Genomic DNA, 14,529 nt, shown 5'->3' with positions numbered 1-14,529 from the left:
CTATGCAGTGTTGGCACTGGTGTGATAAACAACCAAAACAGAACTCAGTTTGTAGTTCGGGGATTTTTTTTTTAATCGAGTTTTGGATGATGCAGTCTTCCTCGTCAATTTAATGCAAATATACAGTTGCTTGATAAATCTCACTATGTTAGCGATAACTCCAAGCGTGAGCAAAGGAAAAAAAGTATTTCTTTTCTATTTAAAAAAAAAAAAGCTGGTTTCCAAATAAAATATAAGTTAGACTTTGCGATACAAGTGAAGTGAAATTAAAACATAAGATAGAAAGCAATGTCGCAAACAACCTACCCTTTTGAAACTGAGAGCTACTTCTTGGGTAGTGATTAAACACTTTGTTTTTTCTTCTTTTCTACCGCCCCTCAATTTTGCTGCTCTAGACTGTAAATTTCCCCAGTGGGACAAATAAATGATATCTTAATGTGAGGGGCTGCCAGTTTGAAACACACTTCTGGAATAAATTTGCTCAAATTGCCTTTAATAATAATATTATTAGTGTATGTTCTTAATAATTAATGACATTCATCTCTGTGATAAACACTGGTCATGTTACTGATTTCTCACATAATTAGGAAACATTAATTATGCAACACTATTTCTCCAAATCTCTGGCTGTGTTGACATTTCTGATTGATTCCTTTGACAACATTTCTTGAAAATCACAGTGTGCCATCAATGGTGAGCTATTTTTCAAACAGGCCCGCGGTCTACTCATGTGGTCTTTGGGGGCTACCTTGGTGCACCACGTTAGTGAACTCTGATCTAGAACGACTGCAGTATGATATTAACCCTGATCTAGAATGACTGCATTATAATATTCATCTGGGATGGGATGAGAGTGGTGGCGATGTCTGGATTGGAGCTGATAGAAACAAAGCTTCTTTTCTAGATCTACATTTGCTGGGTTGAGTTTCCATTCCAGGTGTTGTTGTCATCCTCACTGTCCTCTTGAGCCCTGAGCTGGCAGATTTTACCATCTTTCTTGAAGTTCTTGGGACGGTTCGTCAAAGGCCTGGAAAGAGATTCCCTGAGAAGACGCAGAAGAAAAATACCGGTACATGATTTACAGTGATACAGCAATTCCATAGAGGTGGCCGGGTGGCTGCTACTGCTAATCTGAACTGCGTTACCCAATTGCTCTGCTATACTGTCGACATAGCAGTTTGCCCATTAGCGGGAGTTCTGTGTCATGTACTGTATATTCATTCAGTCACATTCATACATGTATATATTTTTATTAGGTTTTCAAAAAATAAAGCGCTCTAATAAATGGGAAAAATTAACTGAGAAATGTAATAATGACTAGCACTTCGAAACAGTTACTCATGCCTTTGTCATATCCTGGCTGAATAGCTGTAATGCACTTTACTTTGGAATCAGCCAATCCTCCATTAAGCGTCGCCAGTTGGTCCAGAAATGCTGCTGCTCGCCTCTTGACTGGTACTCGTAAGAGGGAGCACATAACTCCTCCTCTGGCATCCCTCTGCTGGTTCACTATACATTTTAGAGTTCTTTTTAAGATCCTATTATTTGTTTTCAAATCTTTAAATGGCTTTGCTCCTTCTTACCTCTCTGAGCTTCTCCGCCCTTACACACCTGCCATTTGACTAAGCATGACTCAGATCTGATCTTAGTTTTACTGTTTGGTGCTTTGTACCATCTTTGTTACTGATTTATTGCTTTATTGTTGTACTGTATATGTCAGTTGCTCTTGAGACAGAAAGAATTTGCTTTCTGTCAAATTACCGGTACTGCTCCATTGTACAGCACTTTGTATGCAGCGATGGCTGTTTGAAAGTGCTCTATAAATACATTTGAGTTGAGACTATGTAATAAACATTCAGATGCACCCCCCCAAAAAACTGTTTAGTGCCCATATTTTTTTCTGCACATTTTGTGCATGACGTCTCTGATCCACTGGTGAAAGGACACTTTGATTCTCTCCTCTTTCATCTATAACTGCTTCAAACAACAACGCGTATGTAGGATAAGTGGTGACGATTGCATGACTGTGTGTTTTATGTTGTGTTGTATTATATTATTTCATTTTACTTTAACTGTTCTGTAAAGCATTTTGTTACAGCTGCAGATGTTGTGAAAGCGCTGTATAAATAAAGATGTATCGTATCATATATTTGTGCTGACAATATTAGCACAAAACACTACAGTATTAGCTGTTCTTTTGAACAGCTTTTGAACATTACAAGAGCAAATTCCAAACTTGAGATATCTACCATCAGGACTACAGATGGTGTTGGCGATATTCATGTTTTTTTTTTAAATTGTTGCTACAATGGTCAGAGAAGTCCCTGATTGCAGCGACAATATATTTGCGTTGGCAACACTGAAACCAAGTCGCTGCTCTTGTCCGCTTACATTGCTGACACATATGCATATCAAAATAAAACCAGACTTGACATTTTAGATTGACTTCCGAAAGGCTGCAGAGACTGGATAGTTCAGATGTGGCATGTGGGCCCTACTTGACTAAGATGTGCTGTAAATCGTTGGTGGGTCAGGGGGATTGGGGGGGGGGGGGGGGGGGTTGCTCCAGCGGATACAAAATGAGCACCAAACAACCTCCGGTGCTCATTTGAGAACCACACCAATTTTTTATGTGCAGCCTGGATTATACAGCACATTACAGTGTATTTCAAAAAGACCAGAGATGGTCACTCACCTTTTTGGTTTATCAGTGTTATCCAGTGTTGCTCTGTCGTTGTAAGACTCAGATAAAGGAAGAGAGCTTCTTGATGGTTCTTGTGGTGGAGTTGGAAACATGAAGGAGGTGAGGAATCGCCATACAGTGAGAACAGGGTAGAAGAGTGTGCTCAGGACTGCCCACATTCCACCGGTGGATGGGACAACAGTAGAAGCAGGCCTGCCACACTGTAGGAGGGACAGGATGGAAAGTTTGTTTTGTTAACACCCATACTGCATGGAAAAAAAAATAAAACACCACTTAAACTTCGCCTGAGCCACTTCATCCTGCAATACTGAGGTCACCAGACCAGACCCTCGCAACACCTTGGCTGCACCAAAAAATTCTCTCCATAAAGGTTAGGGAAAAAAAATCTGTCATAAAGGGCCTTGGCGGAGTCAACTCCACTGGAAACAAATCAGACTCATTCACGACAATGCGAACTAAACTCCAACATTGGTCGTACAGGGACCGAACAGCCTGCAACAGGGCTTCTGTTCTACATACAACCAAAGCACCCCCAACAGAACTCCCCGAGGGACCTGGTGGAATGCCTTCCAAGTCCACAAAACATAGACAGAAACATACACAGACTGGTTGGACAGACTCCCATGCACCCCTGAGGATCCTGGGGAGGGTGTAGAACTGGTCCATTGTTCCAGGGCCAGTACGAAAACCACAGTTCCTCCACAATCTGAGATTCGACTCGACTCCGCGATGGACCCTCCTGTCCAGCAGCCCTGAATAGACCTGACCAGGGAGGCAGAGGAGTGTGATTCCCCTGTAGTTGAAACCCATTCTGAAAAAGGACGGCCAAAACCCTGACCTGCCAATCCAAAGGCACTGTCCGCAATGTCCATGTTGTAGAGAAGTGTCAACCAAGACAGCAACAGCAACAACAGGAACTCTGGACAGCTCTCATCCACCCCCTTGACTTGCCACTAGGGTTCAACTAGGGCTGTTTCATTAAAATTTGTCGAGGGTGCAACTTAGCCTTTTTTTTTTTTAAACTAATTAAAAAGTAATCATTTTGCTTTCCGTGAGAAAAGGAGTCTGGCATCACTGAAGTGGGTTCTCCCATCTCTGGGGTAGAGGTCAGTACGATTAAAAATTTATTAAAAAGCTCGTTTGTGGCAATGGTGGATGAGATTTGTCAAGAGTTCCTAAAGGCTCTGGGTTTTGTGGGGCTCTTGTGTCAGCGTCCCCGATGGGACGGCCATACTGGCCCAAACATTAGGTACACCCCGGATTCCTGTGTGCAGGCGTGTCCGATGAGGCTGCCTCTTTGGCCAAAACATCAGATCCACCCCGGATTCTTATGTAGAGGAATCCCCATTGTTCCCCCTTGCTTCCCAGCCCTAAAGAATTTTTTTTCCAAAATTCCAAAATAAAATGCCAAGATTAAAATGTTATTTTTTTCTTCTCTCATTCTAATTCAGACCATTCCAACTTCAAACTGTTCGTCTTATCCCCACCACAATTTTTTCCCCCAAAATTTCCAAATAAAAGCCAAATAAAGATTTAATATTTCGCAATTTTCACATTTTTGACCAATTCAAACCATTTCAAATTTTAACTGTTCAGTTTATCCCTCGTGCATTTTCTCCAAATTTCAAAATAAAAGCTAACACTCCAATTGCAAACAGTTTTTCAAATCTAATTTCAACATTTCTTTTGACCAATTCCAACCACTCAAACTTCAACATGTTCATTCCAGATCAGTGCATATAATTTCATGTCATTCAATATTATTCCAAATCATTCCACAAGTTTTCATTCACCCTCTCAGCCTTCACAGGCAATTTTTCCAGAAATTGCTTTCTCTAGTTATTATCATTATTTAATTTTATTCCTTGCACGGTTCTGACATGCTTCTCCTTCTCCATTTCTTGACAATTTTCACCTTTACGTCAACATATTCCAAATATTGATGCCTACTATGCTTGCATTTTTCTCATTCCAAAAATTCATGTGTTTCCCCAAATTCCATGTTTTTCACCTGGAATTTTCTCCATTCATTCTCAATGATACAGTCATCATAACAGATTGACGTCATTTCCATTTGAAATTCAAACTGTTCAGCTCATTCAATTCACCATGGGTACAATTTTCAACTTTCCAAAAATTCCCATATGCCACAAAATTCTCCTGTTCACTATCATATTCAATATTTTTCATCAATTCAATTCATAAGTCTATAGCCCTGAATTATGATGTTGGATATTCAATTTCATTTCAGTGGAAGTCTACTCACAGGCAGAAGCACAATGGATGAACTTGGAGCAAGTTCCAGCTCCAATAAAGTCTTATTAAGGTCTTCGCTGGTGAATTCCCTTCTCGGGAACACGGTTGCCATGGAAAAGTTGCCAAAGCGGGTTCCAATTTCCTAAGAATGGACCAATATATACAAAAAAATATATTTTTAGTTACACTTTGAAGAAAAAGAATGGTGTCAGAATAAAGGTACACAATAATAGACAGTAAACCTGTGCTTATTAACCAGTGATGGGACTGCAAATGCAATTAAAAAAAAAAATTCTCAGAGATCATCAATTATGTTTAGGAAGCAAATCATTTTTCTCATAGGAAAGTAAAGGAGTCGCAGTTCCCCAAGAAAATGTTTGACCGCACAATACCACTTTTATTGACTCAGAAAGCCATGTTTCAAACCTGTGTTGAAGAGTTGTAGGAAGAGGAGGTTGCTGGTAAGATGTATGTTGGACAATACATGCCCTCGCGTGGTGGGATGCCTCCGAGTGGGGCGAGGGGGGGACGCCGGGGCTCTTGGGCCCCAGATGCAGCTAAATGCCCACCAGCCGGCGGGGAAGGAGGTGGGGCCTCACCGCAAGGTGAGGGGCCCAGGGCTCGCCCCGCCGGAACGGAGGGAAGTGGGAGTAGCCGCCCCACAACCCTCCTTAAACAAAAATTAGGCGAGGGCCCTTCCGAGGCCCGCACTGGGTGAGAACCTCGCGAGGCACCAGCGAGAGTCGTACCGGGTGTGGGACCCGGGAAGGGGAGGCAAGTCCCTGACGGGGGCCGATTGCCCAGGAGGAGGAGGAGGACAATACATGTACGAGTCAGATACTGCGGAAAATGGAATAGAGACGAGGCCCATCGAGATTGGAAGAAAGGTAAGCTAAATAGGCTGCGTTTATTAACCTACCGTCATTGAAATTGAATGTGGTGCCCTGCAGTTAACTGAGCATGATGGGTAAACCTACTTGGCCCATGTATTCCTGTTAGCACTGAGAGCACACGTCATAATAGGTTGATGTCCTACATTGTCATTGCTCATGTAGTTGTGTTGCGTTTTAGGCCACTCTGCACAATATATCGGCCAACCTTCTGCAGCACTGTGAGTTGCGAAGTCAAAATTCCGGCTGAGGGCCAGAACCTACGCGTACCATTTACTGAGGTAAAGATCTATTTCTTTTACTGACCTGTTTTATGAACTGATGAGCTTCCTGAAGTTTGCTCTGTGAGGAAAACTGGTTAGTGAAGGATGAGCCATCAGGGAGTCGAAATTGAAGCCTTGTAGTGGTACTGATGATGCAAAGATAGACATTATGTTAATTTTTGAAGAAAATAGTTAGTTTTCAGTGTAAAAGTCATTTTAACTTCCAGTTACATTTCTTTGAAATCGCATTTTATTGATTGAGGGATAACCATTGCCTGTGAGCAACTATTGATTCTTTGGAGCTTCTCAGGCAAAATTAAAGTCAGCACCCATAGCTGTGAATTAGCCCTGGCGTTTCCCCTGCCCCTTCAAACTAAAGGGATTTGAGACACTGCTTGACCTTGGCACCAAATCTGGTATGGTAGAAACACCCGTAGTCACGTTGGCGACAGGCCGTCATTGCAGCTACGATATTTGTTGTGTCCTCCAGGGGTGGCGGCAGGGCCAAGGAGTCCTGGTTGGGAATCACTGGGTGAATCGACTTGGCCATTGGCCAGGAAAACCGTTTCCTCCCCTACAGTGAGCACACTGATATTTTTGGAGAATGAGAGGGGAAAATAGCTCGTGTGGGGCACACCAGCAATGGAAGGGTGAATAGGAATGAGGGATCAGCCATGTCCAGCACAGTCAGCAGCCTTTCCATCAATTCGGATGGGTTTCCATCGCCGCCTTCTCCAGTTCAGTACAGACAGTTCAGAGTCTCAAAAGGAATTACTGATAGCTGGTTGAGCCTCAAGCAGCGCCATCGCCCTGGCTGTCATTGAGATATCCAATGCTGATTACCCAGGGTAGAATTTGGAAACATTCTGGTATTCCTCTCAGCTGGAACTGGACCTTGATGTGGTGAAACGATGACTGTGGGTTATGTTACCAAAAGTCGGGCAACTTGACCGTTGTGGCGTAGATGGTTGCGTTGAAATCTGTTATTCTTGCTCACATTGAGGTCACCAATTGTGGAGATGTGGTCAATGACGAGACGTGAAGACGAAGGCAAATCATGTCTCTTACTCTCCGCACAAAATGAACTTCACATAACAAGCACCAAGCTACTGCCCTTTAACCTTTTGATCTCTATTGTCCCTTTGGTCATAGAAATGTCATCTCCTTTAAAGATACAGGTCCCTGGTGAATGTCAATCCCTTGTGGGTCATCACAATCGAATGTTGTAATGTGCAGAACCGTGGCTATTAATACGTTGGACGGATATTACGGTAATCCTAAAAATGGATGTGGCCTGCTACATCCATTTGCCACAATCTGAACCTAATGCTTTGAGACTATCATGGCAGACGTACCTCCTCGACCTCAGAGAGGTACCCTTTATTGCTTCCTGCGCTGCCTGTTGGGCTTGTAGTGTAACTTGCTGAGCCTTCTGATCTTGGAATTTGGTATAACGGGCTGCTCTATCAGCACGGTCCTACAAAACAGAGATGAAACAGCAAAACAAATAAAATGTGAATTAACACATAAATATCACAAAATTAAAATAATTTATTCAACTATATTCAATTCAATTACAGTATTTGTGGTGTTTTCAGGCAAAAAGAAAGGTAAAAACTAGTAAACCATCCATTCAACTACCTTCGATAGTGTATCACTGCAGACCGTCAGGTAAATACAGTTTTAGTTTTTCAGTTCTGTGACAACCATCTATAAATAACTGAATACGCTTTTTTCTGGGGTTTTTTTTGTTGTTGTCTTTTTCCAAGTTGGCCCTCGTATCAATCCTCGTCGCAGTGGACTTGACTTCAAATTTAGGCTGGCCTGAAATATTGTTCGTGTGCAAAAGTGGTGACAGACTTGAACTGGAGCGCAATATTCCATTTTGAGTGCTCATACATGATGGCGCATCGCTTATGTCCACCCCTGATTATGCTTTAATGATAATTGAATTCATTTTAAACATTGTTTAAACTTCTTGAATTTATTGATTAAAAACAAAACCCTAATACTATTGAATCAAGACACTGGTCAGTCTAATGTACTCCTATCATGATGCAACGCAATATCTAATCCAATTGTCGATGAGACAATTTAATCAAGTTGTTGAGACCAGCGAATGCAAGTTACTCCGCCTTTATCTTTAGCACAGTGTATTTTGTGGAAGGTAATGCAGAATGAAAGACTTGATTACCAAAGCAATTTGTTGTCTGACCCGCTCCCTGGCATTTCTATCCATCTCTCTCTCTCTGTTTCTCTCTTCCAGGATTTGCTTGGTCTTTTCCTCTTCCCGTTCCCTCCTTAAATTGTGCGGATCCTTTGACGTTTTCTGCTGCTCCTTTGGCTTCCTGATCTCCTTCTGTAGGAGAGGACAGAACAAGGCCACACCTAGTCAAAATGAATTTTGGTTGAACACACATCTTCAGACTTTAGGTCAGTTATTCTTAACCAGGGTTCCTAAAATTGGCTGCCTTTCCAGCAGCTCCTATATTTTGTTGTTCTACTTATAACTTTGCTGCTGTGAATTGGGAATTTCTCCATTGCGAGACTAATAAAGGTTTTCTTATCTTATCTTCTTATCTTAAATGTTTCTTCCAGTTAAGTTGAATATAAATTTCTTGGAAAACGCTTTACACAGTACTCAAAGATACTTTACAACAAAAATTTACAACACGGAATAAAAATGGACACTGTAGAGCAAAATATACACATTTTAAAACGAACAAATTTTGAAAAAGAAAAACAAAGCAAAAATGGGTAAGGGCGATTAAACAATGTGAAAAGCATTGTGGAACAGGTGAGTTTTAAGAAATGAATTGAAGGTTTGGAGGTCAGTACAGTTGGGGATGTGTTGAAGTAGAGCGTGACAGAGGGTGGGGGCGGTGACAGAGAAGGATCGGTCCCCCCAGGCTTTGAGCTTGGTCACGGGGATGGCGAGGAGGTTTGCATTTGAGGAGCGGAGGTTGCGGGACGGAGTGTATGGGTGAAGAAGGTCGGAGTGGTAGGAGGGGGGGCTGACTATGAAGGGCTTTGAAGGTGAGTAGGAGGAGCTTAAATTGAATGCGCTGGGGAAAGGGGAGCCAGTGGACGTGATCAAGGGTGCTGGTGCTGGTGCTGGTGCTGGTGAGAGTTCGCGTGGCGGCGCTCTGGATGTATTGTAGCTTAATTGAGGAGTTTGGAGGTGGTACCATAGAGGTTGCTATTTCAGTCGTCAAGGCAAAAGGTGATGAAGGCGTGGATGAAGAATTGGGCGACAGTGAAAAAGTGAGGGAGGGGCGGAGGTGAGAGATGTTCTTAACGTGGAAGAAAGCAGTGTTGGTGATTTGGGTGATGTGTGTCCGGAACGTTTTTCCATAGTGGCGCATCACATTGTTCTGTCACGTTTGCGAGGTGGTGGAGGACCCCAAAAAGCAGGCAAGAGGGAGGAGCAGGTTGTACTTAAAGAATTGTATTCAAACACAGAAACTAAATCCAGAACAAACAAAGTCACAAAAACAAAAAGAATCCAAAGTATCAAACAAAAACCATGACTGAAACAAAATCAAATCAATAACCGAAACATGACCAGAACAAACATGACAGCAGCAAACACAAACAACAAGCAACAATGACCCGCCAATGAGTGGTCGGGTGGGAGTCCTTTTATACAGCTAATTAAATAACGACCAACAGGTGTGCAGCTGCAGGGAGAGCCCCACAGTGCCACTTGTTGGTCACAACCCGAAACATGACATGTTCAAAATTATGAAATTGATCCGATGCAGTGTATTTTTTACATATTTTTTTCTTCACACATTCCCAGAGTCCATTGTATCTGTGTCACCTGAGAGCTTTGCTTTACCTCATCCTCCAGCGTTGTCTTTTGCTGATGCCTGACATCCAGGACATCCAGGTTCATGTTAAATCCAGAAAGATAAAACATCATTTATATTTTGATCAGCAAAGCTAATGAAAAGCCACTTTGCATGTGTGCTGTTACCTTTGTCCATCTTCATTCTTAAAGCATAAATCTGTACGATCTGGATTTTCACTCGCTGCAGTAGTCATAGCTGACTGGCTACAGGCAGCTGCAAGGATTAAAAACACACCAGAAATAAGAAAAAAACCCATTCAATATTTCATTCAAAAAACTCAAAAGTTAAAAAAGGACTGGCAACAGTTCAACTGAACGTGCTAGTCGACTTTTCTCTGCCTATTTTTCTTCTGATCAAACGTTTTTGCAACATAAAGTAAGTGGGGGTGATTGCCTGTTACATCAAGCTGCATTTGAGAGATTAAAACACGCAGCATGCAGTAGATGACAAATGACAATAGACATAATAGAAATGTGACACGATAAAATATCGTCAGATCACCCACTTCGAGATACCACCATCAGCTTTTAAAGTTGACATGATATTCTTACGTTTAGTTGCTTCTTCTACTGCAGAGGGCCTCGTGAATGCTTCTGGTGGTGCGAGGTGCACCGAAGGAGCCATTCCAGGTTGTGTTGTACTGGGCGTCATAGTAGCAGCTGTCTCTTGTGACACCATTCCAGTGTCAATTCTTTGTGCATGCATCTGAAGGAGTCCACATAAATTTTGCAACTGTAATTTCTACCAGTGTATTGAGGAACGCAGAGCAAATGACAATTTTTTTGTTTTGTTCAACAATAGTACTTCTTGAAAACCAGCACTGTTGTTGATGTTTGACAGAGATGATAAGTGAACGCCCTGACACGAAATTCAACATTCACAAAATGGAAGACAAAGAAATGATTGAGGACTGAGATGTTGCTAAACAAGCCACATACATAACTCCCCAAATAATTTGAAATACCAGTTGTGGCTGTTAACTGTCTTTGCACTGTCCTCTTTTGTCTATTTGCATCCATAAAAAACTCATCGCCCACCACTGATAAAAAAATATATATATATACATTTAGATATCGCTCTCTCTCACACGCACACACATAGACGGGTGGATGGATGATGTATGGATTGATAGAAAGAGAAAGAAAAATAGAAAAGGGGAAAAGAAAGAGAGGAATCGAATGCAGGAAAGAATAAAAGAAAGAAAGAAAGAAAATGAGTACAGTGGTACCTCTACTTACATAATTAATTGATTCTGGAAGAAATTTCTGAACTAGAAAATCTTGTACGGAGAGACGCGTTTTCCATGTAAATGCCCTAATTTGTTCCAAGCCCCCCCCACCCCAAATTCAGAGATAAATGTTTTCTAAAGCATAAAAAAACATCAAAATATGGAACAAATATATGTTACAATTAGATTATTGCACAATAAATGAGAGTTGTGCATAATGTTAAAAAACAAAGAATTGAGTAAAGAATAAAATGACGGGCATTTAACTTTTAACTGCGTCCTCATCATTTTTTGCCCTCTTTAGTTCATTTTCTCTCTCTCAGAAGTGGATTTTGCCTGGCGTTTTGAAAAGCACTGATCCGAGGATGTTTGTTTTTGTCAGCTTTTAACAATCCTTCGAAAATGTCCAAGGCAAAAATCAGCATAGTGAGCAATTGCCCGACTGTTGGACACTTTTTTCTGGGTGATTCACATTTACGTAAAACGATCGAAACACCTCATGGCCCGAGGGGCGAATAACGAGGACGCTGCATAGACACATATGTATCTATCTGCATACAAAGACAGACACGGTAGAAGTCCCTCTTGGCCAATGGGATGCCGAGATGATGGTCGGTAATAGCCAAAAACAGAGCAGCTCTAAGTGTGTTGTGTTCAGGAAACTCGGAGCTGCAAGTAGCAGGCCATACTGTATTTTTACCTTCCATATCTTGAAATTTCTTTTGTAACAAGAGGCAAATATTTTCCTGTTGAGACTTTTCGTAAATTGAAAATTTTGTATGAAGAGACGTTCGTAAGTAGAGGTACCACTGTATTCAATGTGTTTCTGCGCTGAAGGTGGTGGTGAACTGAAGTCTCCAAGTTAATGTTTCATGGGGCCCGAGAATGGCGTGCTGCAGCCAGATTCATGTGGATGAACGAGGAGTCAGATATGAAAATGGGCAATCTAAAATCAGGGCTCCTACCTGTTGTACTTTGTTGATTCTAATCAGTAGTTCTTCGGCAGACACGCTGCCAGCAATGACCTCCAAAGGAATACCATTCTCCCCAATAAAGAAACTTGAGGGAATGCACACCACTGGATCTGCATTCAGGTCTTGTTAAAGAATAAGTTCAGATCACATTCAAGTTTCAATTCCAAGCATGCAAGCGACACAAATTTCTTTTTACCTTTACATTGTACCATACAAGAGGTTTGTTTGGATTCTATGATGAAGAGCAAAGAAAAAAAAGATACAGATCTGGGAGAACTGCACACAAGTGTCACTGAGGGAAAAGGCAGATAAGAAGACAAGTGAAATCACATACAACACCAAAAAAAAAATCACATTTTATGAGAAGGAAACGCATATATTTTAATAGCTGTCAATCATCGACAGATTTTCACTAACTTTGGGAACCTATGGCTCGTGAGCCAGGTGTGGCTCTTTTGATGATTGCATCTGGCTCGCAGATAAAACAAAATATTCTCGATTTTTCACTGCTCATGTCCTGTTCAGGGCTACAGTTGGCGGCAGGAGCAATTTTAATTGGATGATATTGGCCTACATTATCTGTTGCTGGGTAAACAGGTAAAGACCCCCTTTTGAATCAGCCCACTCGGTCATTAGCTCAAAGCTAATCCTTCAACGAATAAGATGGCGAATATATATACATACATACTGTATATACAGTCAAACCTCGGTTTTCGTCCATAAGCCGTTCCAGAAGGCTGTTCGAAAACCGAATTGTTCGAAAACTGAAACCACGCTCTTAAAAAAAAAAATAAATAAAAAATAAAAGAGTTTATTGAACATGTCTGCTCATAATGGAAAGCGACACGAGGAAGCGTCACTTCCTCGTGTAAGGAAGGTGAGAGGAGTCAAGTGGTGCATTCAAGTGCGCTCAGTTTGTTCGAGAACCAATTTTCGGTCGTAATTCGAGGCATAAAAAACGAGAAATTTTTGGTCGAAAACCGATTTAGTCGAGAACAGAGACGTTCGAAAAACGAGGTTTGACTGTACACACACACACACACATATATATATATATATGCACTTGGGGCAGTGACCCCCAAACTAGATGGGTGGTTGCAACAGATCCCGGGAACAACATCGGACATCTCAGTCCAGAAATGCGCAGTGCTGGGAACAGCAAGGATACTGCGCAGAACCCTCAAGCTTCCTGGCCTCTGGTAGAGGACCCGAGCTGAATGAGGGACGGACACCACCCGAGGGGGGGGGGGGTGAGACGAGGAATTTATATATATATATACACATTTTATATATGTATATATTGTATATACATTTTATATACCTGTATGTATATATATATATATACATTTTATATATGTATATATACACACACACACATATATATACACCCCTCCTGTTTAGTCACATCCCCCTTCGTTTCACCTAAGCCTGCTATAACCTTTCACCCCTGCACCACTCCAGTATCCTAGGGTTGGGCAATAATCACATTTTGACACCCTTTCACCGTATTTTCACTACACCGCGGTGTACGGTAATATCGTTTATCTAATTTGAAGGTGTTTTTTGTTTGTTTGTTTGTAAACCAGATTGTCAACAGGCAACATAACATAAAAGTGTTCCCCAAAAAATCCTGAGGTGCGTTGCACTCCGGTTGAAGTCACCATTCAAATTAGCCTTTGTACTGTGTCTTGACAGATTTTAAATTTTGGAAAATCCTGTCACATTGCTACAGTTAAAATGCACTTTCTATTGTTATTTTGTCCACTACACACACGTGAAAGTTACTATTTTGTCATGCGAAATCATACAAATATCCTTCTCCATAATTCCTATGTCTCTTCTGTTAGTATGAGTGTTGATGACCCATGATGCAATGACTAATCTTTATCTTTCAGGCGGGAATAAAAATGCACTGAAAAATATTCTCTTGTTAATTACTTTCAGAGAAAGTGTTCAATTTAATACGGCACCTCTTGGCGTCCACTTGAATGGCCACGCAGCATTTTTGAGCCGTTTGTGAGACACTGTCGTCCTCCCAGCTGGACATCAGGTTTGATGACTGCTCATCTTCACCTATGAGCAGGTCATGCAAATCAGTTTTGTTTTTGAATAAGAAACAGTGAAATATAATCTCACACAAAACCTGAATAGCCGCCACTGGACACTTTGGTTATTGAAGATAAGAGAATGGACAAATCAAAAAGGGCGACAGCTTCATCGCTCTTTCTCCCATTTTTCATCAGCATTTTTTTCTTCCCTCTGTTCTTACCTGTGCTCTGGGATGGTTTTATTCGTTTTGACATGCTCTGGTGTCAGATTAATAAATCTGCCCGTCCCCCCACGTAGACTGATCAACATAC

At 41.5% G+C, this 14,529-nt stretch overlaps 1 protein-coding gene across 3 annotated transcripts in view; it reads right to left on the bottom strand.

The window, feature by feature from the left end:
* Positions 1–48: 48 nt before the first annotated feature.
* The window catches only part of ubxn4 (UBX domain protein 4), a 16,833-nt gene continuing 2,352 nt past the window's right edge, over positions 49–14,529 (bottom strand). The window contains exons 2-13 of one of the 3 annotated variants that reach the window (XM_086124047.1): positions 14,140–14,242; positions 12,433–12,461; positions 12,161–12,279; positions 10,519–10,672; positions 10,093–10,180; positions 9,937–9,985; positions 8,308–8,472; positions 7,469–7,590; positions 6,157–6,259; positions 4,971–5,102; positions 2,696–2,904; positions 49–1,042 (exon numbers count right to left, since the gene is read on the bottom strand). In XM_086124047.1, coding sequence (XP_085980173.1) covers positions 907–1,042; positions 2,696–2,904; positions 4,971–5,102; positions 6,157–6,259; positions 7,469–7,590; positions 8,308–8,472; positions 9,937–9,985; positions 10,093–10,180; positions 10,519–10,672; positions 12,161–12,279; positions 12,433–12,461; positions 14,140–14,242 — 1,409 coding nt within the window. In that variant the 3' untranslated portion in view covers positions 49–906. Of the gene's footprint in view, positions 1,043–2,695; positions 2,905–4,970; positions 5,103–6,156; positions 6,260–7,468; positions 7,591–8,307; positions 8,473–9,936; positions 9,986–10,092; positions 10,181–10,518; positions 10,673–12,160; positions 12,292–12,365; positions 12,397–12,432; positions 12,462–14,139; positions 14,243–14,529 lie in introns of those variants that run through there. The other 2 variants (XM_086124048.1, XM_086124049.1) reach the window with 2 other exon arrangements.

The sequence above is a fragment of the Hippocampus guttulatus genome, chromosome 11 (genome assembly GCF_054856545.1).
Source record: "Hippocampus guttulatus isolate MCC_2025c chromosome 11, RoL_Hgut_1.0, whole genome shotgun sequence".
NCBI classification, from domain to species: domain Eukaryota; kingdom Metazoa; phylum Chordata; class Actinopteri; order Syngnathiformes; family Syngnathidae; genus Hippocampus; species Hippocampus guttulatus.
This window is presented reverse-complemented; position numbering and strand designations above follow the sequence as displayed.